This window comes from Galeopterus variegatus, unplaced genomic scaffold, assembly GCF_000696425.1.
Source record: "Galeopterus variegatus unplaced genomic scaffold, G_variegatus-3.0.2 Scaffold471, whole genome shotgun sequence".
Taxonomy (NCBI): Eukaryota; Metazoa; Chordata; class Mammalia; order Dermoptera; family Cynocephalidae; genus Galeopterus; species Galeopterus variegatus.
In genome coordinates, this window is record NW_007726582.1 from 130,566 (window position 1) to 149,809 (window position 19,244).

Sequence of the window (19,244 nt, forward strand, 5' to 3'; positions counted from 1 at the left end):
AGGCCATCATGGACCATCCAGCCTCAGTCAAGCTGCCAGGTGGACTGCAGCTGAATAAATGAGCTCAAGTGAGACCAGTAGAAGAACCACTCAGCTGAACTCAGCCCAAATTGCAGAATCATGAGCAAATAAATAGTTCCTGCTTTATGCCACTGTAGTGGATTGAATTATGTCCCTCCCAAACTCACTGAAGCTTGAATTGTGTCCCCCAAGTTTTACGTATTAGAAACTTAGCCCCCACTGTGACTGTTAAGAGGATGGGAAATCCTACTATGCTAACTGAAAGGTGGAGCCTTGAAGAGGTGATTGGATTGTAGGACTGTGCAGTAGTAAGTGGATTAAAAATGGTGGTCAGGGACATGGTTTGGAGGGCTTCAAAAGGTGAGCATGAAGTCTCTCTGCTCTCTCTGTTTCCACCATCTTGTAGTGTGAGATGCTTGGGTCACTGTTGCCACCACCAGTTGGACTTTGGACTTCCCAGCCTCAGAAACTGTAAGCAATAAATTTCATTTTCTTTATAAATCACCCAGTTTCACCCAGTTTTTTTTGTTACAAGCAACAGAAACAGACTAATACAGCCACCAAGTTTCTTTTTTAATATAAAGCAATTTATTGACTGCTGTTCACTAGTATTTACAATAATCAATATACACTCAAATAACATTCTTTTTTTTGGTGACTGGCCAGCATGGGGATCTGAACCCTTGAACTTGGTGTTATAATGCCACCAAATAACATTCTTACTACTACAACATTATTGTTTTCCCTAATTTCTGCTGAACCAGTAACCCAAATACTTAAAAGATTGAGCCTGCATGTAAGGAATGGGTTGACGTGAAGAAAAAACATGCAGGTCAATAGTTTAGATCACAAAAGTTTGTTCACCCATTTATGCCAGCAGATCTTAAACAGCAACATCTCTAACCACCTAGTTTAATGAGTAAAGACATCCCATGGGTCATAACCTTTTAGTCAATATAGCACAAGGACTTCAACTTTTCATAAAAGAAAACTTTAAATGCCCATTTATCTAAGCCTTAGTTGGCTAATTAAAACACATCAGTATTTGTCTAGTTTTCTCATTTGACTGCGAGGTTGTTGTAGTGATAAAATTTTTCCTTCCAGATAGTTTTGCAAACAAACTATAGTTTTGCAAATAAACTGTTATTTTACATGACTATAGCTACAGATATGGATATGGATTCTGATTTAGCTGATTTAAATTGTTCAATTTAAATTGTTTACATTATAAATTGCTCAAATAATTACAGAATCATCTATTTAATTTGAAAGGTTATGGCTTTAGGATAATTTTCAATTTAAGCTGCTCAGAATAATGGCATCCCAGAGACAACATGGACTTACCCATGGTTGTAAAATGCCATTTTTGTTTTGGTTAATGTAAAAAAAGAAACAGAAACACAACAACCATATATATATGTATTTATGTATGCACACACACAAAAAAAAAACAAACAAAAAACTCAAAATGGCCTTATGGGTCAAAAACAAGTTATGACTAAGTAATAACTACGGAAAATTTTCCCAACATTTAGAAAAGCTGTTCACTAATGTAAATAAAATAATATACAGCAGTATCAAACACTCTTTTTTAATAAATGAAGCAACTACAGACAACTTTTATTTGTTCAAAGTAACCAGTGCTATTTATGCAAAATCAAAACAAAACACATTCCCCCCAAACAAAAACCAAACAAAACCCAACAACTCCCTCAATATTACTTTGAAACAAACATGTCAAAGTTGATTTTCATTAGAATGTAGTTATTTTTCACACTAATAAATAAAAAAAAAAACAAGACCTAGGTTTTATATATATTAGTATGGCCGTTTATAACAGTACTACAACTTTTGAGCTTCATCTCTGGACAATAATGCTAAAATTAGTCTCTCCTCATGAAAAGCAGTTGTAATTTGAGGACACTTCATATTTGCCTCTTTTGCCAGCATCAAGTCAGCCTCATCTGAATTTTTCCATCCCATTAGAAATATTAATTCTCCACTGCTATCTGTAGCACTCATTCTTTGTTTAGGATCAAGAGTTGTGGCAAAGCCTCTTGGTTTCTCTGATTTCCTGTCATCAGATTCACTGTCAGGTAAAGACTTTTTTTTTTTTTTTGTATTGTCTTTTTGAGCTTTTTGAGGATTAAGAAATGACACAATTAACTCTGGACAATCTAAATTTTCTTCAGGATCTCAAGTATTGTCAGTATCTGTAATTCCCTTCCACTAAAAGGAATACTCCTTCTCATTTACTACACCACAGTCTAGTGTTTTTTCCACCCCAAAATCTTCAGGCTCTGCCTCTTCAGCTTTTTTACTCTTTCCATTTTGTTTCTTTCCTTTTTCTTTTTCCTTTTTTTGCAATGTGGTTTTACTGGAGGTCATTTTTAGTTGCATACTTGAAGAGCTATTATGCACCATCTCACAGCTGCTCCTGGTCCAGGTCTTTAGCATCTCCAGTCCTGCCAGCCTCAACTTTGAGCCATATCCAAAGGGGAAGAAAATGGGGAGCTCCTCCAGAAGCCACTAAATTTTGGAATACTTTGTTATGCAGCAATATATAATTGATACAGGGCCACTTAAATATTCATACTCTATATGGTAAGATAGCTAATGAAAATAAAAATTGAGAGTCAACTGAAGAGAACAAATTGGGGAACTGGGTCATCTCAGGCACACTTTACTTGCGATAAAAAAGAACAAACTCATCATCTTTTTTTGCTGAAGTTTTTTTTAGTTTCTCTCTGAGAACTAAAATGACTGGCAAACAGTTTCGAAACTGTTTCAGATTGACATACTGCCATCTAAGAAACTGATTAAGACTTGACTTCTCATTGAGAAGATGTATAACAATGTTTCCACCAAGAGTGGCTCATAAGATTGCAGTGCACTTCTCTGGCAGCATTTTGGAACTATCCTTTTAGAGATTATACTGAAATCTCTCCTAAAGACACGACAAGAGTTTCTGTTTGTATCCATGTGGTTGTATAATTTGGTATTGCAAAGAAATGAAAAATTGCCCTGATAATGAACCTCTGGTTCTTGTCCCAATTCACTGAAGGAGAAAGGCAATTCATTTTACCCATTAACTAAGAATTAGAAAAACAATTTGTGTTTTTCTCGAGTCGTTTAAATCTAACACCCACATATAAGGGGATAGAAACCTTCACATGAATTTGAAAGGTAAATAAAACAAGAGACTTCAAAGCGTTACTTCTGTCTCCTCTCTTTTCCCACCTTTAGAAACACTAGTGGCATTGGGACAAATTTACCTCTTTCCAATTCTATCTTCCACCGTCTATACTGCTCCATTCTCTCCACTTCCAGCCATACTATTTGTCCTCTAAACACATGCCTTCTCACTTGTTCCAACTGTGTGTTCTAACTGTAATGTGTCTAGCCAATTGTACATATACACCCCACGACCCTGGAACATCTTGATATCAACAAGCAAATCTAGGTATGAGTCTGTCCATATAATCAACCATGAAGGTCATGGCAAACCGAGGTAAACTGAACACATTAAATATTATCCAAACTTGGAAAATCCCCGAATCGTCTACCTTGGGATATCGCTCTCAAATACAAAATAATCACTCTATTTTCAAGAAATGATAAATAAATCTAGTTCTCCAACCACAGCATTTTATTTGTTGTTGAGTCAGGGCACTACATGCCCACGACCAGGATAGTTAATGAACTGCATTCCCACAAATGACGATAAAGGGTGTTCCTGAAAGCGCACTCTGTGTTAAGCATTTTGCCAATGTCTAATCTAACCCTAATAACTGGCGTTTAAGTGTTACTGACAATTTACAGCAACTTGGCCGCGGCGAGGCCAGAATACTGGGGAGCCGCGCACGCTCGAGACTCTCCGGCGGCCGCAACGCCGTCCGCTCTCCAGGACACCCTGAAGACGCCAGGGAGAGACGGCGCTGACGCCACGAACTCAGTTTTGACATTCTCACGGGCCAGCTTTGTCCCGGTGGCCCTAGTGGGAAATGAGGCAGAAAAAGCAGCGCCGGGTCTCTTGCCGTCTTTCTTCGCGTGAGGATCCACAAGTTCTCTTCAGAGGAAGTTCCCCTCCGCGAAGACCACGTCCTGATGCTTCCCCCGCCGCGTCCACGCGACCCAGCCGCGGAGGACGCAGCCGCGACCTCGAGGTCGGGGCAACTCGACCGGGGTGACGGCGAGGCGAGAAAGTAGCAGGGCCCTCTCGGCCGGGAGTAATAGTTCTTCGGGAGACGCCATCCAGGAGTAGGCCTTTCCCGCCTCGCTGCTGGGACGCCCCTCAGCCAAGCTTCCCTCCAACCTCTTGAGAGCGAAAGGGGCGGGGCCTGGGGTGGGCGGCGAAGCCCCGCCCCTGCCCGCGCGGCCTGCCGGATTCGCCCCGCCTCCGACCCACCGCCCCTTTTCTTTCTGCGTCACAGTGTCGGCGGCGTCTCTGGTCGCGGGTCACACTGTGAGACTCGCGTGGGAGGCGGCGGGGGCCGGTCCGCAGCCCTGCGAGGAGCGCGCCGCGAGTCCCCTTCTCCTCAGGAGTGGCGGGCCGCGGAAGTGACGTGGTGCACGGGCAGGAACGCGTTTGAATCGGTTCCCGGGTTATCCTCACGCTTGCCGCCGCCGTTGCCGTCGCCCCCGCCGCCGCCGCCGCGGAGAATCTCAGCCCATCGGGCCGAGGCCTCGAGCCGCCAGGCGGGCTGTAACTGAAGGCGCGGCGCGGAGTCTGCACCTCAGCACTGAGCGCCGCTGTGGCCAGCGCCGGCGCCGCTGTCTTTTCTCCTTTGCCCCAATATGGCAGCGGCGGGAGGCGACGGGCCCGGCGGGCCCTCCGTGGGGACTGAGAAGGACCGGGAAGGCGACGGCTTCAGAACTGTGTACTTGTTTGACCGGCGCGAGAAGGAATCCGAGCTCGGGGATCGGGCGCTGCAGGTCGGGGAGCGCTCGGACTACGCGGGGTTCCGCGCCTCCGTGTGTCAGGTACGTGAAGGGGCGAAGGAGGGATGCGCGGGTAGAGTTGGGGTTGGGAGGGTGACGAGAAACCCACGGTGCTCACCACGGGCAATAAACCTGTCACCCAGCCCTGGTCCTGTGGCCTTGGCTTCTCTCTCCCGGGTGCCCACCATGCCTGTGAGCGGGCGGCTGGAAGCCTCGGGTCGGCCCCGGTCTCTGAGTGCAGAGTCGGCTCCTCCGTCGGCCTCCCTCTGCCTCCGGCCCTTTACTCTGGAGGTCTCGCTGCCCGGGGTTCGAGACCTCGGAGTTAGTTTGGTCCTTGGCGACCTTATCATGATTGCGGCCATAGAGTTCATCTTTCTGTAGGTAAAGCCACTTGTGTGTCTAACTTTAGTTCGTAACTTAAAAAAAAATTTTTTTAAAGAGCAGAGTTAGACACTATGGCTCTGTTGTGAGTGTTGCGAGGGTGAGAAGTTGGGAATTCTTGGAGTCGATTTACCCCAGGTTCATTAGATAATGCAGTAATTTCCCGGGTTGTCCTGTCAAGGTTTGCGGGGTCGGCCCTGGCGGGGCTCTTCCGCACGGAAACACTTGTCCAGGTCAGCCTCGCAGGTGGAGCTGCCCTTCTGGTAGCTGTGAACACCAAAGAACATATATACCGATTATATTAGTTTGCTTTGAAAATTAATGACTATGTAGGAAAACCTGCTTTAAACTATGAAGTGCTTTATAGATATGAGGTGGTATTATGTTGCCTGAGTGTTAAAGAAGGAATATTGTCATAACATCAATAAACCACATGAGGCATTTTTTAAGCTATAAAGAACACTTAACTTCCCAGGAAAAAGAACCTCTTTTGAAGCAGTGTTTCGCCTTGAGTATGCTGATAGTGGTTTAGAAGTGTCCTAGAGTCATAACTCTCTGTGACTAAATAATTAAAATTAAGATCCGTAGAATAAAAACGACTTGGTAGCAAAGACTTTGTTTTGTTCACAGCTGTATTCCCAGTGTGTAGACCTGGGCTTGACACTGAAATGAATGAAGAGAAAAACCTATCAATTCATTCTGTGCCTGGATGTAGTAGATTCCCATTGTGTTTGAAAAATGAATGAGTGAATGCTCATCTTTTTTGTTGCATGTTTGTATTCAGAACCATGCTGCAAAAGGGAAACTCTTTACACATATTATTTTTATCGTAAAATACAGAACATTAAAGAAAATATGGAATCAGAGGGAACCAAGAAAGTCTTTTACTAACTGTTAACGTTACTGTCCACTGCTAGCACTTGGTTTTATGTGCAGCCTTTTCCTCCCCTCGCCCCTTTTTTGTAACTATAATACGTGTTTTATATTCTATTTCTTTCTCTTTTTTGTGTTTTTTGTTTGTTTGGTTTTTGGGGGTGGTTGGTACAGGGATTGAACTCTGGACCTTGGTGTTATCAGCACCATGCTCTAAACAATGAAGCTAACTGGTAGCAGTATTTCTTAATATTGTCAGAAGTATCTATTTTAATGCAGATCTTTATAATCAAAATTTGAGGTGGCTGGTTTAGTACAACTATTTACATAACTCCTTTTTGTCAACATGTACATTTTGAGTAATCCTGTGGTAAACATCTTTGAATACATAGCCTTTTATATCTTTATTTTAGGCTTTAATTTAGAATCTTAGAAGTGGAATTTCCGGATCAGAGGTCAGGAACGTTTTTAAAGCTCCTGATACATATTTTTTAATTGGTTTTTAAAAAGGTGGTGCTAATTTATCCTCTCTCTAGAAATACACTGTTTCCCACTCCCTTCTCTCTGGTGAGATGTCTCAATAGCTCTGTTAGATAGGGGAAGTATTATTAGTCTTTTATTACAGAAGTGGAAACTCACTCTTGGAGATGGTAACTCACCTAAGCCAGACAGTAAAAGTCAAAATAGTATCCAAACCAGAAAACCTGTTCTTTCTGTTATACCACTCTGCCTCAAATGAAGTTTTTTGCTGTAGAGAGCAAACATATTTACTCCTTCCTTCAATATTTCAGCTTTGAAAACCGAGGAAAATATTTTTTTGACTAATTTTTTTTTCTCCTTCCTTCGACTTTGTCCTGGTAGAACAGCTGAAGGTTAAACTTGATTAGAAGTGAGAGGGGAGAACGAGTAAGAGAAAACAAGGTTAAGAAGGCTTACTTTTTATTTTCTAAAGAATCTACCTTTTTAAGCATCATTAGATTATGCCTCCAGTCCCATAACTTTGTCTCCATTACATACATGAGGAACTGAAATTAATTACTCAATTAAATCCAAGATTATCCAGTTAACAAATAGTGAAACTGGGATTGGAATCCAGGTCAGTTTGATTCCAAAACTTGTATTTTTTTTTTTTTTTTAATTCCCCCACATGTTGATGAGAGCCTTCATTTTCACTAATATTACCCTAAATTAAAGCTTTTTGTTAAAATATAGGGCCGGCCCAGTGGCGCACTGCTACAGTGCGCCGCTTGGGAGCGCAGCTGCGCTCCCGCCAAGGGTTTGGATCCCACATACAGACCAGCCGCTCACTGGCTGAGCGAGGTGCGGGTGCAACACCAAGGGTTGCAATCCCGTTGCCGGTCCTGGTCCGGTATGGGCGCGACACTGAGGGTTGCGATCCGTTGCCGGTCACGAAAAAGACAAAAAAAAAAAAAAATATATATATATATATATATATATATAAACTAAGCCAGTAAGAGTTTATAATGGTATTATGGATCCTAAATGTAGTATTATGGATCCTAAACTGTTATTTGAGGAAAGCTCAGGAAAGGGTAGATCTGGAAGAAGCCTTAGAACTCTGATAGCTGCTGACTCACCTGAGCCCCTGTGGCCTTGCAGAATCAAAGATTAGAAAATGACTCATTTAGCGACAGCCTGTGGCTCACTTGGGAGAGTGTGGTGCTGATAACACCAAGGCCAGGGGTTCGGATCCCTATATAGGGATGGCCAGTTAGCTCACTTGGAGAGCGTGGTGCTGACAACACCAAGTCAAGGGTTAAGATCCCCTTACCGGTCATCTTTAAAAAAAAAAAAGAAAGAAAGAAAGAAAGAAAATGACTCATTTGGTTCTTAAATATACCCAGATGTCCCACGTGTGCACACACACCTCCCCATCTCAATTTTGAGAAATCATCTACTTTTTCCTTTGTGTGGTTCCACTTTTTCTTTTGTGTGGCTCCCCACCCTGGCACTTGTTATACTATTTTTTGTCAGGTTTACTGTAGAAATTGATGAGCAGATTTTAAAATTTATATTAAAACACAGAGCACATAGAATAGCCACACAACAACAAAAAACTTTGAAAAAAGGACAAAGTCAGAGAACTTAAACTATCTGATGTCGAGACTTTTACAAAGATACAGTAATCAAGACAGTACGGTATCGATGTAAATACAGACATACTGATCAATGCAGCAGAATAGAGAGGCCAGAAATGGACCTGGGTATATATGGCCAGATGATTTTCGTTTCAAAATTAAACAAAAATTTTAAAAAAATCTTTGATTGACAAGTAAAAATTGTATATATTTATGGTATACAGCATGATGTTTTGGTATATGTATACCTAGTGGAATGGCTAAAACAAGCTACTTAACGTGCATTACCTCACTTACTTTTTGTGGTGAGAATGCTTAAAATCTACTTTTAGCAATTTTCAAAAATACTATATATTGCTACCTGTAGAGTCACCGTGAAGTACGGTGGATCTCTTAAACTCATTCCTCCTGTCTAACAAATTTTGTGTTCTTCAACCAACACCCCCTGCCCCCGCCTCCACCTCTGATAACTGCCATTTTACTCTCTGTTTCTATGAGTTTGAGGTTTTTATACTTCACTTGTGAGATCACATGTTATGTGTCTTTCTGTATTTGGCTTATTTTACTTATTATAATGTCCTCCAGGTTCATCCATGTTGTTGCAAATGATAGGATTTCCTTCTTTTTTTGTGGCTGAATGGTATTCCATTGTGTTTATTCATTCATCTGTTGATGGACACTTAGGTTCATTCTCTTTCTTGGTTGTTATGTTAATGCTGCAGTGAACATGGGAGTGCATATATCTCTTTGACATACTGATTTCATTTCTTTTGATTTATACCCAGTATTGGGATAGCTGGATCATATCATAGTTCTATTTTTATTTTTTGAGAACTGCCATATTGTTTTTGATAATGGTTGTACTAATTTATATTCCCATCAGTAGTGTACAAGGTTTCTCTTTTCTTCACCTTTTCACCAACATTTACTATCTTGTCTTTTTGGTAATAGCCATTCTAACAGGTGTGGGGTTTTTTTGTTCTTTTTTTTTTTTTTTTTTTTTTTTTTAAAGATAACCGGTAAGGGGATCTTAACCCTTAACCTGGCGTTATCAGTACCACACTCACTCAGCAAGCCAACTGGCCATCCCTACATGGGATCCGAACCGTGGCCCTGATGTCAGCACCGTGCTCTCCCGAGTGAGCCATGGGCTGGCCTGTCATTGTGGTTTTGATTTGCATTTCTGTGATGATTAGTGATATTGAGCATTTTTTATATACCTGTTGGCTATTTGTATGTCTTTTGAGAAATGTCTATTCAGGGCCATTGCCTATATTTTAATTGGGTTGTTTTCTTTCCCCTTTTATTTTTTATTTTATTTTATTTTATTTGTGGCTGGCTTGTAATTTTTTAATACTGTATGTTCCTTGGGGGCAGGAGCTTTATCTCGTGGTCCGTTTATAACTATTGTGTTAAATGAATCAATTTCTTGCTTTCTTAAAAAAAACTATTTATAGCTTATAACTGTACAGTATGTCAAAAATAACAAAAGATGAGAAGGGAAAAAGTAAAGAAAAATAGATGTAGAATAGTGAGAAAAGTACCAGAGGACAGTAAATAAATGGGAGTTCATTTGATGTACCTTCCACAAATGCTGAGCCATGAAGTCAGTTTTGAGTTTCCTTGTGGTCCAAACAAAGAAGGAAATATAATTGATACAAAATCCACAGTGTCCATAAAATAAAAACATTCCAACTGCTAGAGAAGCAAAGCTTCGATTTGAGAAAAATTTCTGCCTAGGTTTCTCACAAATCCCGAGTGATAAAGTTGACAACATCTTTGCAGATAGGAAAGGCTGCTGCTTATTCTGTCCTTTAATACAAGATAGGGTGTATGTTATTTTGGGTAATACAAGCTGCTTTAACTGTTAACCACCCAAATTTTTGTAGAAATTTCTTACTCAGGTTCAGTGTGGGTGTTGACACAGACATCAGGTACAGTGCCAAAGCACAAATCATTAAAGGCTAGTATGCAGAATTTTCAGAGCAATGCTTTAAAGCATGTAGCATCTGGCTGACTTATTCATGGATGAAATTTAATGTATTTATAGAGGATTTTATGGACTGCAAGTTAGCCCTTCATAAATATTTCTTAAAATTGGTTTTTGAGAAAAATTGGACAGCAGATAATTTGAAGCTGGCCAAAAGACATGGAGGGCAGGTATTTTGTATTCCCCATTAAAGGCAGATCCATATGCTTTAAAAATTAACCCAGAAAAAGGTGGGATTGAAGTTCTTATAAAAATGAAAAAGCCTTGTCAAGACTCTTGCTTGAATAGAATGTCATTCTGCTTTTATGTACAGAAAGGTAAAGGGAGTATATCTGTATTCAGGGCTAGGTCAGTACAAATACATGAAAGACTTTAGTTTGCATCTAAGATTTTATTTTATTTTATTTTTATTTATTTTTTTTTTGTGACCGGTAAGGGTATCGTAACCCTTGGCTTGGTGTCGCCCACACCGCACTCAGCCAGTGAGCACACCGGCCATCCTTATATAGGATCCGAACCCACGGCCTCAGCACTGAGTGCCGCTGCGCTCCCAGTGCCGCACTCTCCTGAGTGAGCCACAGGGTCGGCCCTGCATCTAAGATTTTAAACCAAAAACATTGAGAGAGAAGGGTAGGATGTCTTGAATAAAAACAAAATGAATTTGTAAAAATATTTGTTTTCTCATATATCAGAGCTATAAAATACTTAGAAAAATGATGAATTCAAGAGATAATTTTTTTTTTTTTTTTGTCTTTTATCTTTTTCCGTGTCCGGCAACGGATCGCAACCCTCAGTGTTGCCCCCGTACCGGACCGGGGACCGGCAACGGGATTGCAACCCTCGGTGCTGCTCCCGCGCCTCGCTCAGCCAGTGAGCGGGAACCCGTCTGTATGTGGGATCCAAACCCTTGGGCGGGAGCGCCGCTGCGCTTCCCAAGCGGCGCACTTATCCAGTGCGCCACTGGGCCGGCCCAAGAGATAATTTTAATACAGAATTGTGGAAGCAAGGAGAACAAAAAAATAGTTTGTGTATCTTAATTGAATAATAATAGATTTAAAGATTTAAAATCTGTGGGTTTTTAATATATATTAAAAATGGAAGGAAAATGAACTCTCTACTCCAGTGCAGACAGCAGTAACACAACACAGTTGCAAATGTCTGAAGGAGGGAATAAGGTGCTAGCATTTCTGTTCTTAGATAGTTACATTGACAGTTGGGTGGGGGAAAACTTTTATGTAAGTAGTTACAAGTGAGATGAACTATGTTATGCAGTTACTATATCCTAGAAGAGTCCTTAAGAAAACTTTAAAAAAAAAATAATTGACTTATGGGGAGATTGTATGGAATAATTGGATATAATTACATTTCACGTTTACATAGATCTTAAAAAATCATTTGCATATAGTTTTTTCAATAACTACACAGTTTGTTCTAACGATGCATAGGTATGTTATCTAATAGTTGGCACATTGTAGAAATAAAAAAATTGTATTGAACTAAAATAAATGACTGCTGTTGGGAAAATAGAATAATTTAATCAGGCCCCCTCGCCTTGGGTCTGGTTGGGGTTGGTGCAGAGTGCATTCTTTGTACATAAGTAGTGTGTGGATGGAGTTAGGGTGCCTGTGTGGCGCCGCCACCTTGGCTGGCATTTAGTGCCTCTGGCATCTGCCCTGCGTGGCCATGCTCTCCAACCTATGGCTCCAAGGACTTTTGCTGGTTACCTAGCTCGTAGACCTGTGCGTGAATGGTTTGTGACCCAGTCTGTGAATGGGCTGAGGGGTCTGTGAGCTCCAGACCCAGCCTTAGCTCGACAGTTGACCCAGTCTGCAGGATTACGGGCAGGTAAAAGAGTTCGACAACTGCCATGATTACAAAAAAATCCAATAAAAACCTGTAAGGTCGATTTTTCTCTTTGCTATAGACAGAGTCTTATTCCCAGTCAGTTTATGTTCATGGCTTCATTTCTCTAGGGTGGAATGCATAAGATACAAGTATCTTTAATTTACTAAAGTATGCCAAATTGCTTTCCAATATGATTGTACTAATTTTTATTCCTATCAGCAATGTATAAGGGCCTGTATCCCTATATGGAGGCCTACACTTGATAGGATCAGAACTTAAAATTTTTGCCTACATGCTGGGAATGATATCAAGTTATTTTGATTTCTCTGATAACTGGTGAAGTTGAGCATTTTTCCATGTTTTCTAGTTTTTTCCTTTATGGCTTGCACTATTTGTATCTTTTCAGAAATCCTTTTCTCTCTTCTCAAAATTATTCCCCTGTGTTTTCTTCTACAATTTTGGATTAATATATGGCTTCTTTAATTCTCCTGGAATTTAATTTTGTGTATTTTGTATATTCTGAATTGGGGATTTTCCCCCCTATTTCCATGTGATTAACTGGTTGTCTCAATATCATTCATTGAAGTTTATTTTTTCGCCCTCAATTTGTAATGTCACCTCTCCTATTTGGCAGGCTCCCCAGCCATATATGTGCAGGCCATTTCAGGTACCTCTATTCTCTTCTACTAGTCTATTATAGGATATTTTAAACTAGAAATTTTCTTATGAAAAGCTTCAAACATATACAGAGAGAGAATTGCATAATGAACCCCCATATACTCATCACACATATTCAACAGTTACCAAGAATTTACTACGCTAGCATCATTTTTGTCTTTTGTTGATGTATTTTAAAGAATATTCCCGGTCTTAGTTCATTTCACCTCTGTATGCTTCAGCATGAATGTCTATTATCACATTAACAAAATTAAGCATTTTTAATATTATCTAAACCTCAGTCCATATTCAGATTTCTGATTGTTTAAAAATGTCTTTTTAGGGCCGAGCCCATGGTGCACTTGGGGGAGTGCGGCGCTGGGAGCGCAGCGACGCTCCCGCTGCGGGTTCGAATCCTATATAGGAATGGCCGGTGTGCTCACTGGCTGAGCACGGTGTGGGCAACACCACGCCAAGGGTTGCGATCCCCTTACCGGTCACGAAAAAGACAAAAAAAAAAAGGAAAAAAAAAAGTCTTTTTAATGGATTACTCATTGGTTAGAGAGTGCTGTTGATAACAACCAACATCAAGGGTTTGGATATCCGTACCTGCCAGCTACCAAAAACAAAACAAATACACCGTTAAAGCCAGTTAGCTAGGGCCGGCCGTGGTTCACTTGGGAGAGTGAGTGTGGTGCTAATAACACTAAAGCCAAGGGTTCGGATCCCTATATCGGGGTGGCTGGTTAGCTTACTTCAGAGAGTGTGGTGCTGACAACACCAAGTCAAGGGTTAAGATCCCGTTACCGGTCATCTTTTTTAAAAAAGAAAAAAATAATAAAAAGAAAAAAAAAGCCAGTTAGCTCACTTGGGAGAGGAGAGCATGGTGCTGCTAATACCAGGGTCAAGAGTTTGGATCCCCTTACTAGCCAGCCACCAAAAAAAAAAAGTCTTTTTATAGTTTGTTTAAATCACGATCCAACAGGGTCCCCACATAGAACTTTTTTATGTTTCTTAATTCTTTTAAACTTTAAAACATTGAGCAAACTTCCCCTCCTCAGTTTGTTTAGTTTTCCTGCAATTGACCTGTTGAAGAAATCAGCTATGTTTTTCTTTAATATTCCACATTCTGGATTTGTCTGTACTCCTTTATGGTGTCATTTAGTTTTTTTCATCTCTATGTATGTCCTGTAAACTAGAAATTAGCTTTAAAGCCTTGAGCAATTTAGGTTCAACTCTGGGGTCAGGAAACAAAGAATACTTCTTCGGGTTAGGTGTTGGTAATTCCTATCACATCACATCACATCAGGAGACACATAATGTATGGATGTTTCACCTATTCTTGGCAATGCAAACACTGATTTTGTGGGATTCAGGTGGTTTCAACTGGATACCTCCATAATAAAATTTTGATTTGCTGGTTCATCCATCAGTAGTGATATTCTGATTGCTGTTCCTCCTGTATTAGCTGGAATTCTTTAACAAATTTGCCTCATCAACTAGAGCTATTTGGTTATACTGAGATACAGTTGGTACAAGAAAAGTGTATAAATGATCTATTCTTTCTTTTTGTCAATGTTTAGAGTAAGGAGTTGGTGCTCCAGTTAGTTCCAGTAGTGATTAATAAGAGTTTTTATTAACATCATTATTGAATATTTGAGTATCATTAGCCTAGATTTTTTTAGTTGTCTTTCAGTGGGAAGATTGGTTTATATTAGTTCATTACTACCTGAAGCAGAAGCCTTTTCTCTTAACTGTTTGTGTATCATGGTATTAATTAAGAAAGAGCATGTGTCTTTTAGTTTTAATTTAAATGAAAATGTTAACTCACTTTTCTAATTCTCACTTTTTTGGTTAGTTGTGAGATTTCACAGTTTATGTTTTCATTGGTCATTTGTATTTTCTCCTTTTGATTGTTTATGTCTGTTTGCTCTTCCTCTTTGTTGATCATAATCTTGATTTCTGGAGGCTTTTTGTCTATTAAGAATGCTAACCTTTTGTTTTTTGTTACATTTCCCCCCCATAATGCATAATACGCTTTAATTTTTTAAAGTTATCCTTTTGGAAGAGGTTATAATAGATGTAAGGATTCTTTAATGTAGATATCCTATATAGCATGGCTGTCTTTACTTAAGTGCCATAAAGTGTTAACCTCTATTTTCTTCTATTTTGTTTTTACATATTTAAATATCTAATCTATATGAACATAAGTGTTATGTTAATTCTTTGCTCCAGATAAGTTGATTACTTGTATATTGGCATGAAATAACATGTCTTTTGTCTGGGTGGGCCCTGCTGATTTTAAAACCCTTTAAAAACAGCCCACCTTATCACTAGTGTTCCTAGGTGAGATAAAGTAGCAAAAAAACCCCAAAAAACCTTGTTAAACAAATAGATAATTTATATGGATATATGCTATATTAAGTATGCAAAGGCAAAATTTTAAAATACCAAGTCTTATATTTCCTAGACAAATAACTGGTAATTGTAACAAGATTATAATATACTTTCAGTATATTATATTATAAACCTGAATAATATATTTATTTTCTTTGTGTAATAATTGATTGTATTTCTCTTATTTTGGATAGACACTTGGCATTTCACCTGAAGAGAAATTTGTTATTACTACAACAAGTAGGAAAGAAATTACCTGTGATAATTTTGGTAAGTAAACAGTGTTATTAAATTCACAGTTTTCTATTTAATTTGTTCTAGTACATGATAGTGCAATAACTATTTTATGTAAATATGCATCTAAAACTATTGATGGTTTTGGTTACTTTGTTGGGATAAGGGAGGAAACTGGTTATATGGGCAGTCTGCTCACAGGTCATGTTTTTCAAGCATGAGTATAGAAAAATAATTTATTAGTAATGGCTACAGAAGATGAGACCTTGCCTACCACTTGGCACAGATCTTCTGTATGAGCCCTCAAGAAGCTGATTTTCCTAACCAATGTAGATTTTTCCATGATCTTTTCCCAGTTAGTTTCCATGACCTGCCAGTTTTTCATGCCTGATTCCTTTTTTTTTTTTTTTCCTTTTTGTCTTTTTTACTGACCGGTAACGGAATCGCAACCCTCGGTGTCGTGCCCACACCGGGGACCGGCAACAGAATCGCAACCCTCAGTGTTGCACCCTCACCGCGCTCAGCCAGTGAGCGGGAACTGGTCTCCACATGGGATCTGAACCCTCGGCGGGAGCGCCACCGCACTCCCAAGCGGCGCACTCTCCAGTGCGCCACCGGGCTGGCCCATGTTACATTGTGGTCAGTTCTTTTTTGTGTGTGTGTGACCAGTAAGGGGATGCAACCCTTGGCTTGGTGTCACCCGCACTGTGCTCAGCCAGTGAGCGCACCAGCCATCCTTATATAGGATCCGAACCCGCGGCGGGAGAGCCACTGCGTTCCCAAGCGCCGCACTCTCCCGAGTGTGCCACAGGGCCGGCCCATGCCTGGTTCCTTTTAAATTTAACCATTCATGTTGATACCACTCTACTACAGATTGTCATCTGATTTCCTGTGATAGTTTAACTTATTAAGAATTGACTATTTCAGATGAATGGAAGTATTTGTGCCCATTCCATTGATATCCTTAACAAAACACAGCTGAATTTATAGATAGATGCATTGTTTGGGGATTTGCCCATGTTAAAGATATTTCATAGAATTTTGCATATTCAGAGTAAGAGTATATTTAGTTTCTGATACTAACCTAGCACTTAAGATTTTAATTCTATTACAGATGAAACTGTTAAAGATGGAGTCACTCTATACTTGCTACAGTCAGTTAATCAGTTACTATTAACAGCTACAAAAGAACGAATTGACTTCCTACCTCACTATGACACACTGGTTAAAAGTGGCATGTATGAATATTATGCAAGCGAAGGACAAAATCCTTTACGTAAGTATTCCATTTGTACTAATTTTGACAAACTATTACTCTCCTTTATCTCCTGGTCACGTGTCATTCCTTCACTTTTTATAAATCCTCTCATTCTACTTAATTAGAAGACTATGACTTCATTTTGAGCTTCCTTACTGAACTTCTTTAACACAATTTTTTCTACCTGTCATTTTCACAGTGAAGAAACTCCTCTAAAGCTAACCTACTAGGAGAACTCATTCCTTTTCAAGGAATTTTGTACCTATATACAAATTTTCCATCTCCTGTGTATTTTCTCCTGATTTATTCTTCCTGGCCTCCTGTAGACCTCTCCCAATTAAGAAAATATTTGTTTTACTTTGGAAATTTATATAGTCTAACTGCACAAGTCAGTGGTTTATGTTCTTGTCTCCATGTCTTTATCATTTCCTTCCACCTTGACTACTTGTCAGTTTCTGTCCTACTTCTGGACTGTTTGCAAGTGATATTTACAAATCAGTAGATTTACCAAATCGTCCATCTCTCTCTGGACCCTGCCAAAGTGTTCAATACTACTTAGATGTTCATTATAAACTCTCTTTTATTAAAATTATTTTTTCATTATATATGCATTATCATTTGTAGGAAATTAGAAAATACAGATAAGCATAAAGAACATCCATATCTCTACCAGGTGGATATAACTATCACTGACACTTTGGTGTTTATCATTTCAGACATGTTCACATTATTTGATTTTTTTGTAATGGTTTTATATGATGCATACTTCTTCAATCTACTTTTTTGTCTTAAAATAAAATGAACATATTTAATATATGTGTCTATATAGACACATATATATATAGTTTTCAGTGATATTTAGATAACATGTATATAGTTTTCAGTGGTATTTAGATAACACAATTTATTTGAACAATGTTCTATTATTAGATATTTAGGTTGTTTCTAGTTTTTTTATTGTCGTGAGTGACTCAGAATGTTCTGGTGACTAAATCCTTGTGTATATCCTTACCTTAACTCCTACTGTTACTATTACTGCTATTGGCTGCAGCGTCAGACACTGTGTCAAGTACTTGATGAGCATTATCTCATCTAATCCTTAATCCTATGAAGTAGCTAATGCTAGAAAATGATATAGATAATGACCCTATTTTGCAGAAGAAAGTGAGGCGAAGAGATGTTAGATAACTTGCCCAGGGCCACATTGCTAGTGAGTAGTGGAGCCAGGGTTTGAACCCTAGCAGAGTGTTTTTGGAATTTGAACTCATAACCAGTACATATATTAGCTCTCACATTCTTTTGTACAAAAAAGCTCTTATTTCTCCCATCTTAAAAACACCGTAATCTTAGTTCCTCCACTAGTTACTGCCCAGTTGTTTGCTCCTGCTTACAGCAAATATTCCTCGAAAGACTATTCATTATCAGCTGTACTTCTCTTCCTCCCATTCTCTCCTGTTCACTCTGACCTAGGCATTTGTTACTGCCATTCTACTGTACCTACTATTTTAGGATCATCAATAACTAAGTCCAGAGATCACTTTTCAGTTCTTGTTTTACTTGAGGCATTATTTGACATAGTTTTATCACTTCTTTCTCCTTGATAGATTTTTTTCTCTTGGCTTTTGAGAGATCATACTCTTGATTTTCTTCTTACCTCGTTGCCTATCCTGTTTTTTCTCTCCCTACCTTCTTTTTTTTTTCCTTTTTGTCTTTTTTCGTGACCGGTAACGGCAACCCTCAGTGTCGCGCCCGCACCGCGCTCAACCAGTGAGCGGACCGGTCTCTATATGGGATCCGAACCCTTGGTGGGAGCCGGCAGTGTCGCGCCCGCACCGCGCTCAACCAGTGAGCGGACCGGTCTCTATATGGGATCCGAACCCTTGGTGGGAGCCGGCAGTGTCGCGCCCGCACCGCGCTCAACCAGTGAGCGGACCGGTCTCTATATGGGATCCGAACCCTTGGTGGGAGCCGGTCTCTATATGGGATCTGAACCCTCGGCGGGAGCACCGCTGCACTCTCAAGCGCCGCACTCTACCGAGTGCGCCACCGGACCGGCCCTCTCCCTACCTTCTTAATGTTGAAGTACCTCATGGCTTAGTCCTTGATCGTTTATTTTCTCTCTTAACTTCCTCCCATGGTGATCATGTCCAATCTCATGGCTCTAAATACCATCTTTATAGAAGTGACCCTCAAATGGAAGTGGCAAGAAATGGTCATTTTTGGTTAAATATTGAAAATAGTGCCAGTCTTATCTCCTGAGTTCCAATTTTGTCCATCCAGTTGCCCATGTAGTATTTACACTAGAATGTCTAAAATGAGAACCCTGATCTGTTCACTGAATCCTATGCTACACATAGTTTTCCCCATCTGAGTTGATCGTCACTCTGTTCTACTGGTTACTCATTCCAAAAATCAAATTGATTCTTTTTTGTTTTATAGCTCTCACTCATTTTCTTTGTCAGAAAATCCTGTTGGCCCTGTCTTTAATATTTACCTAAAAATGACCATTTCTTTTTTTTTTTTTTTTTTTTTTTTTTTTTTTTTTTTT

The 19,244-nt window shown here is 39.7% G+C and overlaps 1 protein-coding gene and 1 pseudogene across 1 annotated transcript in view; one reads left to right on the plus strand and one right to left on the minus strand.

Annotated features, from left to right (window-relative positions):
* Positions 1-586: 586 nt before the first annotated feature.
* On the minus strand, positions 587-4,001 carry LOC103587644 (annotated as a pseudogene).
* Positions 4,002-4,818: 817 nt separating this feature from the next.
* The window catches only part of SMCHD1 (structural maintenance of chromosomes flexible hinge domain containing 1), a 148,884-nt gene continuing 134,458 nt past the window's right edge, over positions 4,819-19,244 (plus strand). Inside the window, exons 1-3 of the mRNA XM_008569163.1 lie at positions 4,819-5,004; positions 15,399-15,474; positions 16,553-16,714. Coding sequence (XP_008567385.1) covers positions 4,819-5,004; positions 15,399-15,474; positions 16,553-16,714 — 424 coding nt within the window. The remainder of the gene's footprint in view (positions 5,005-15,398; positions 15,475-16,552; positions 16,715-19,244) is intronic.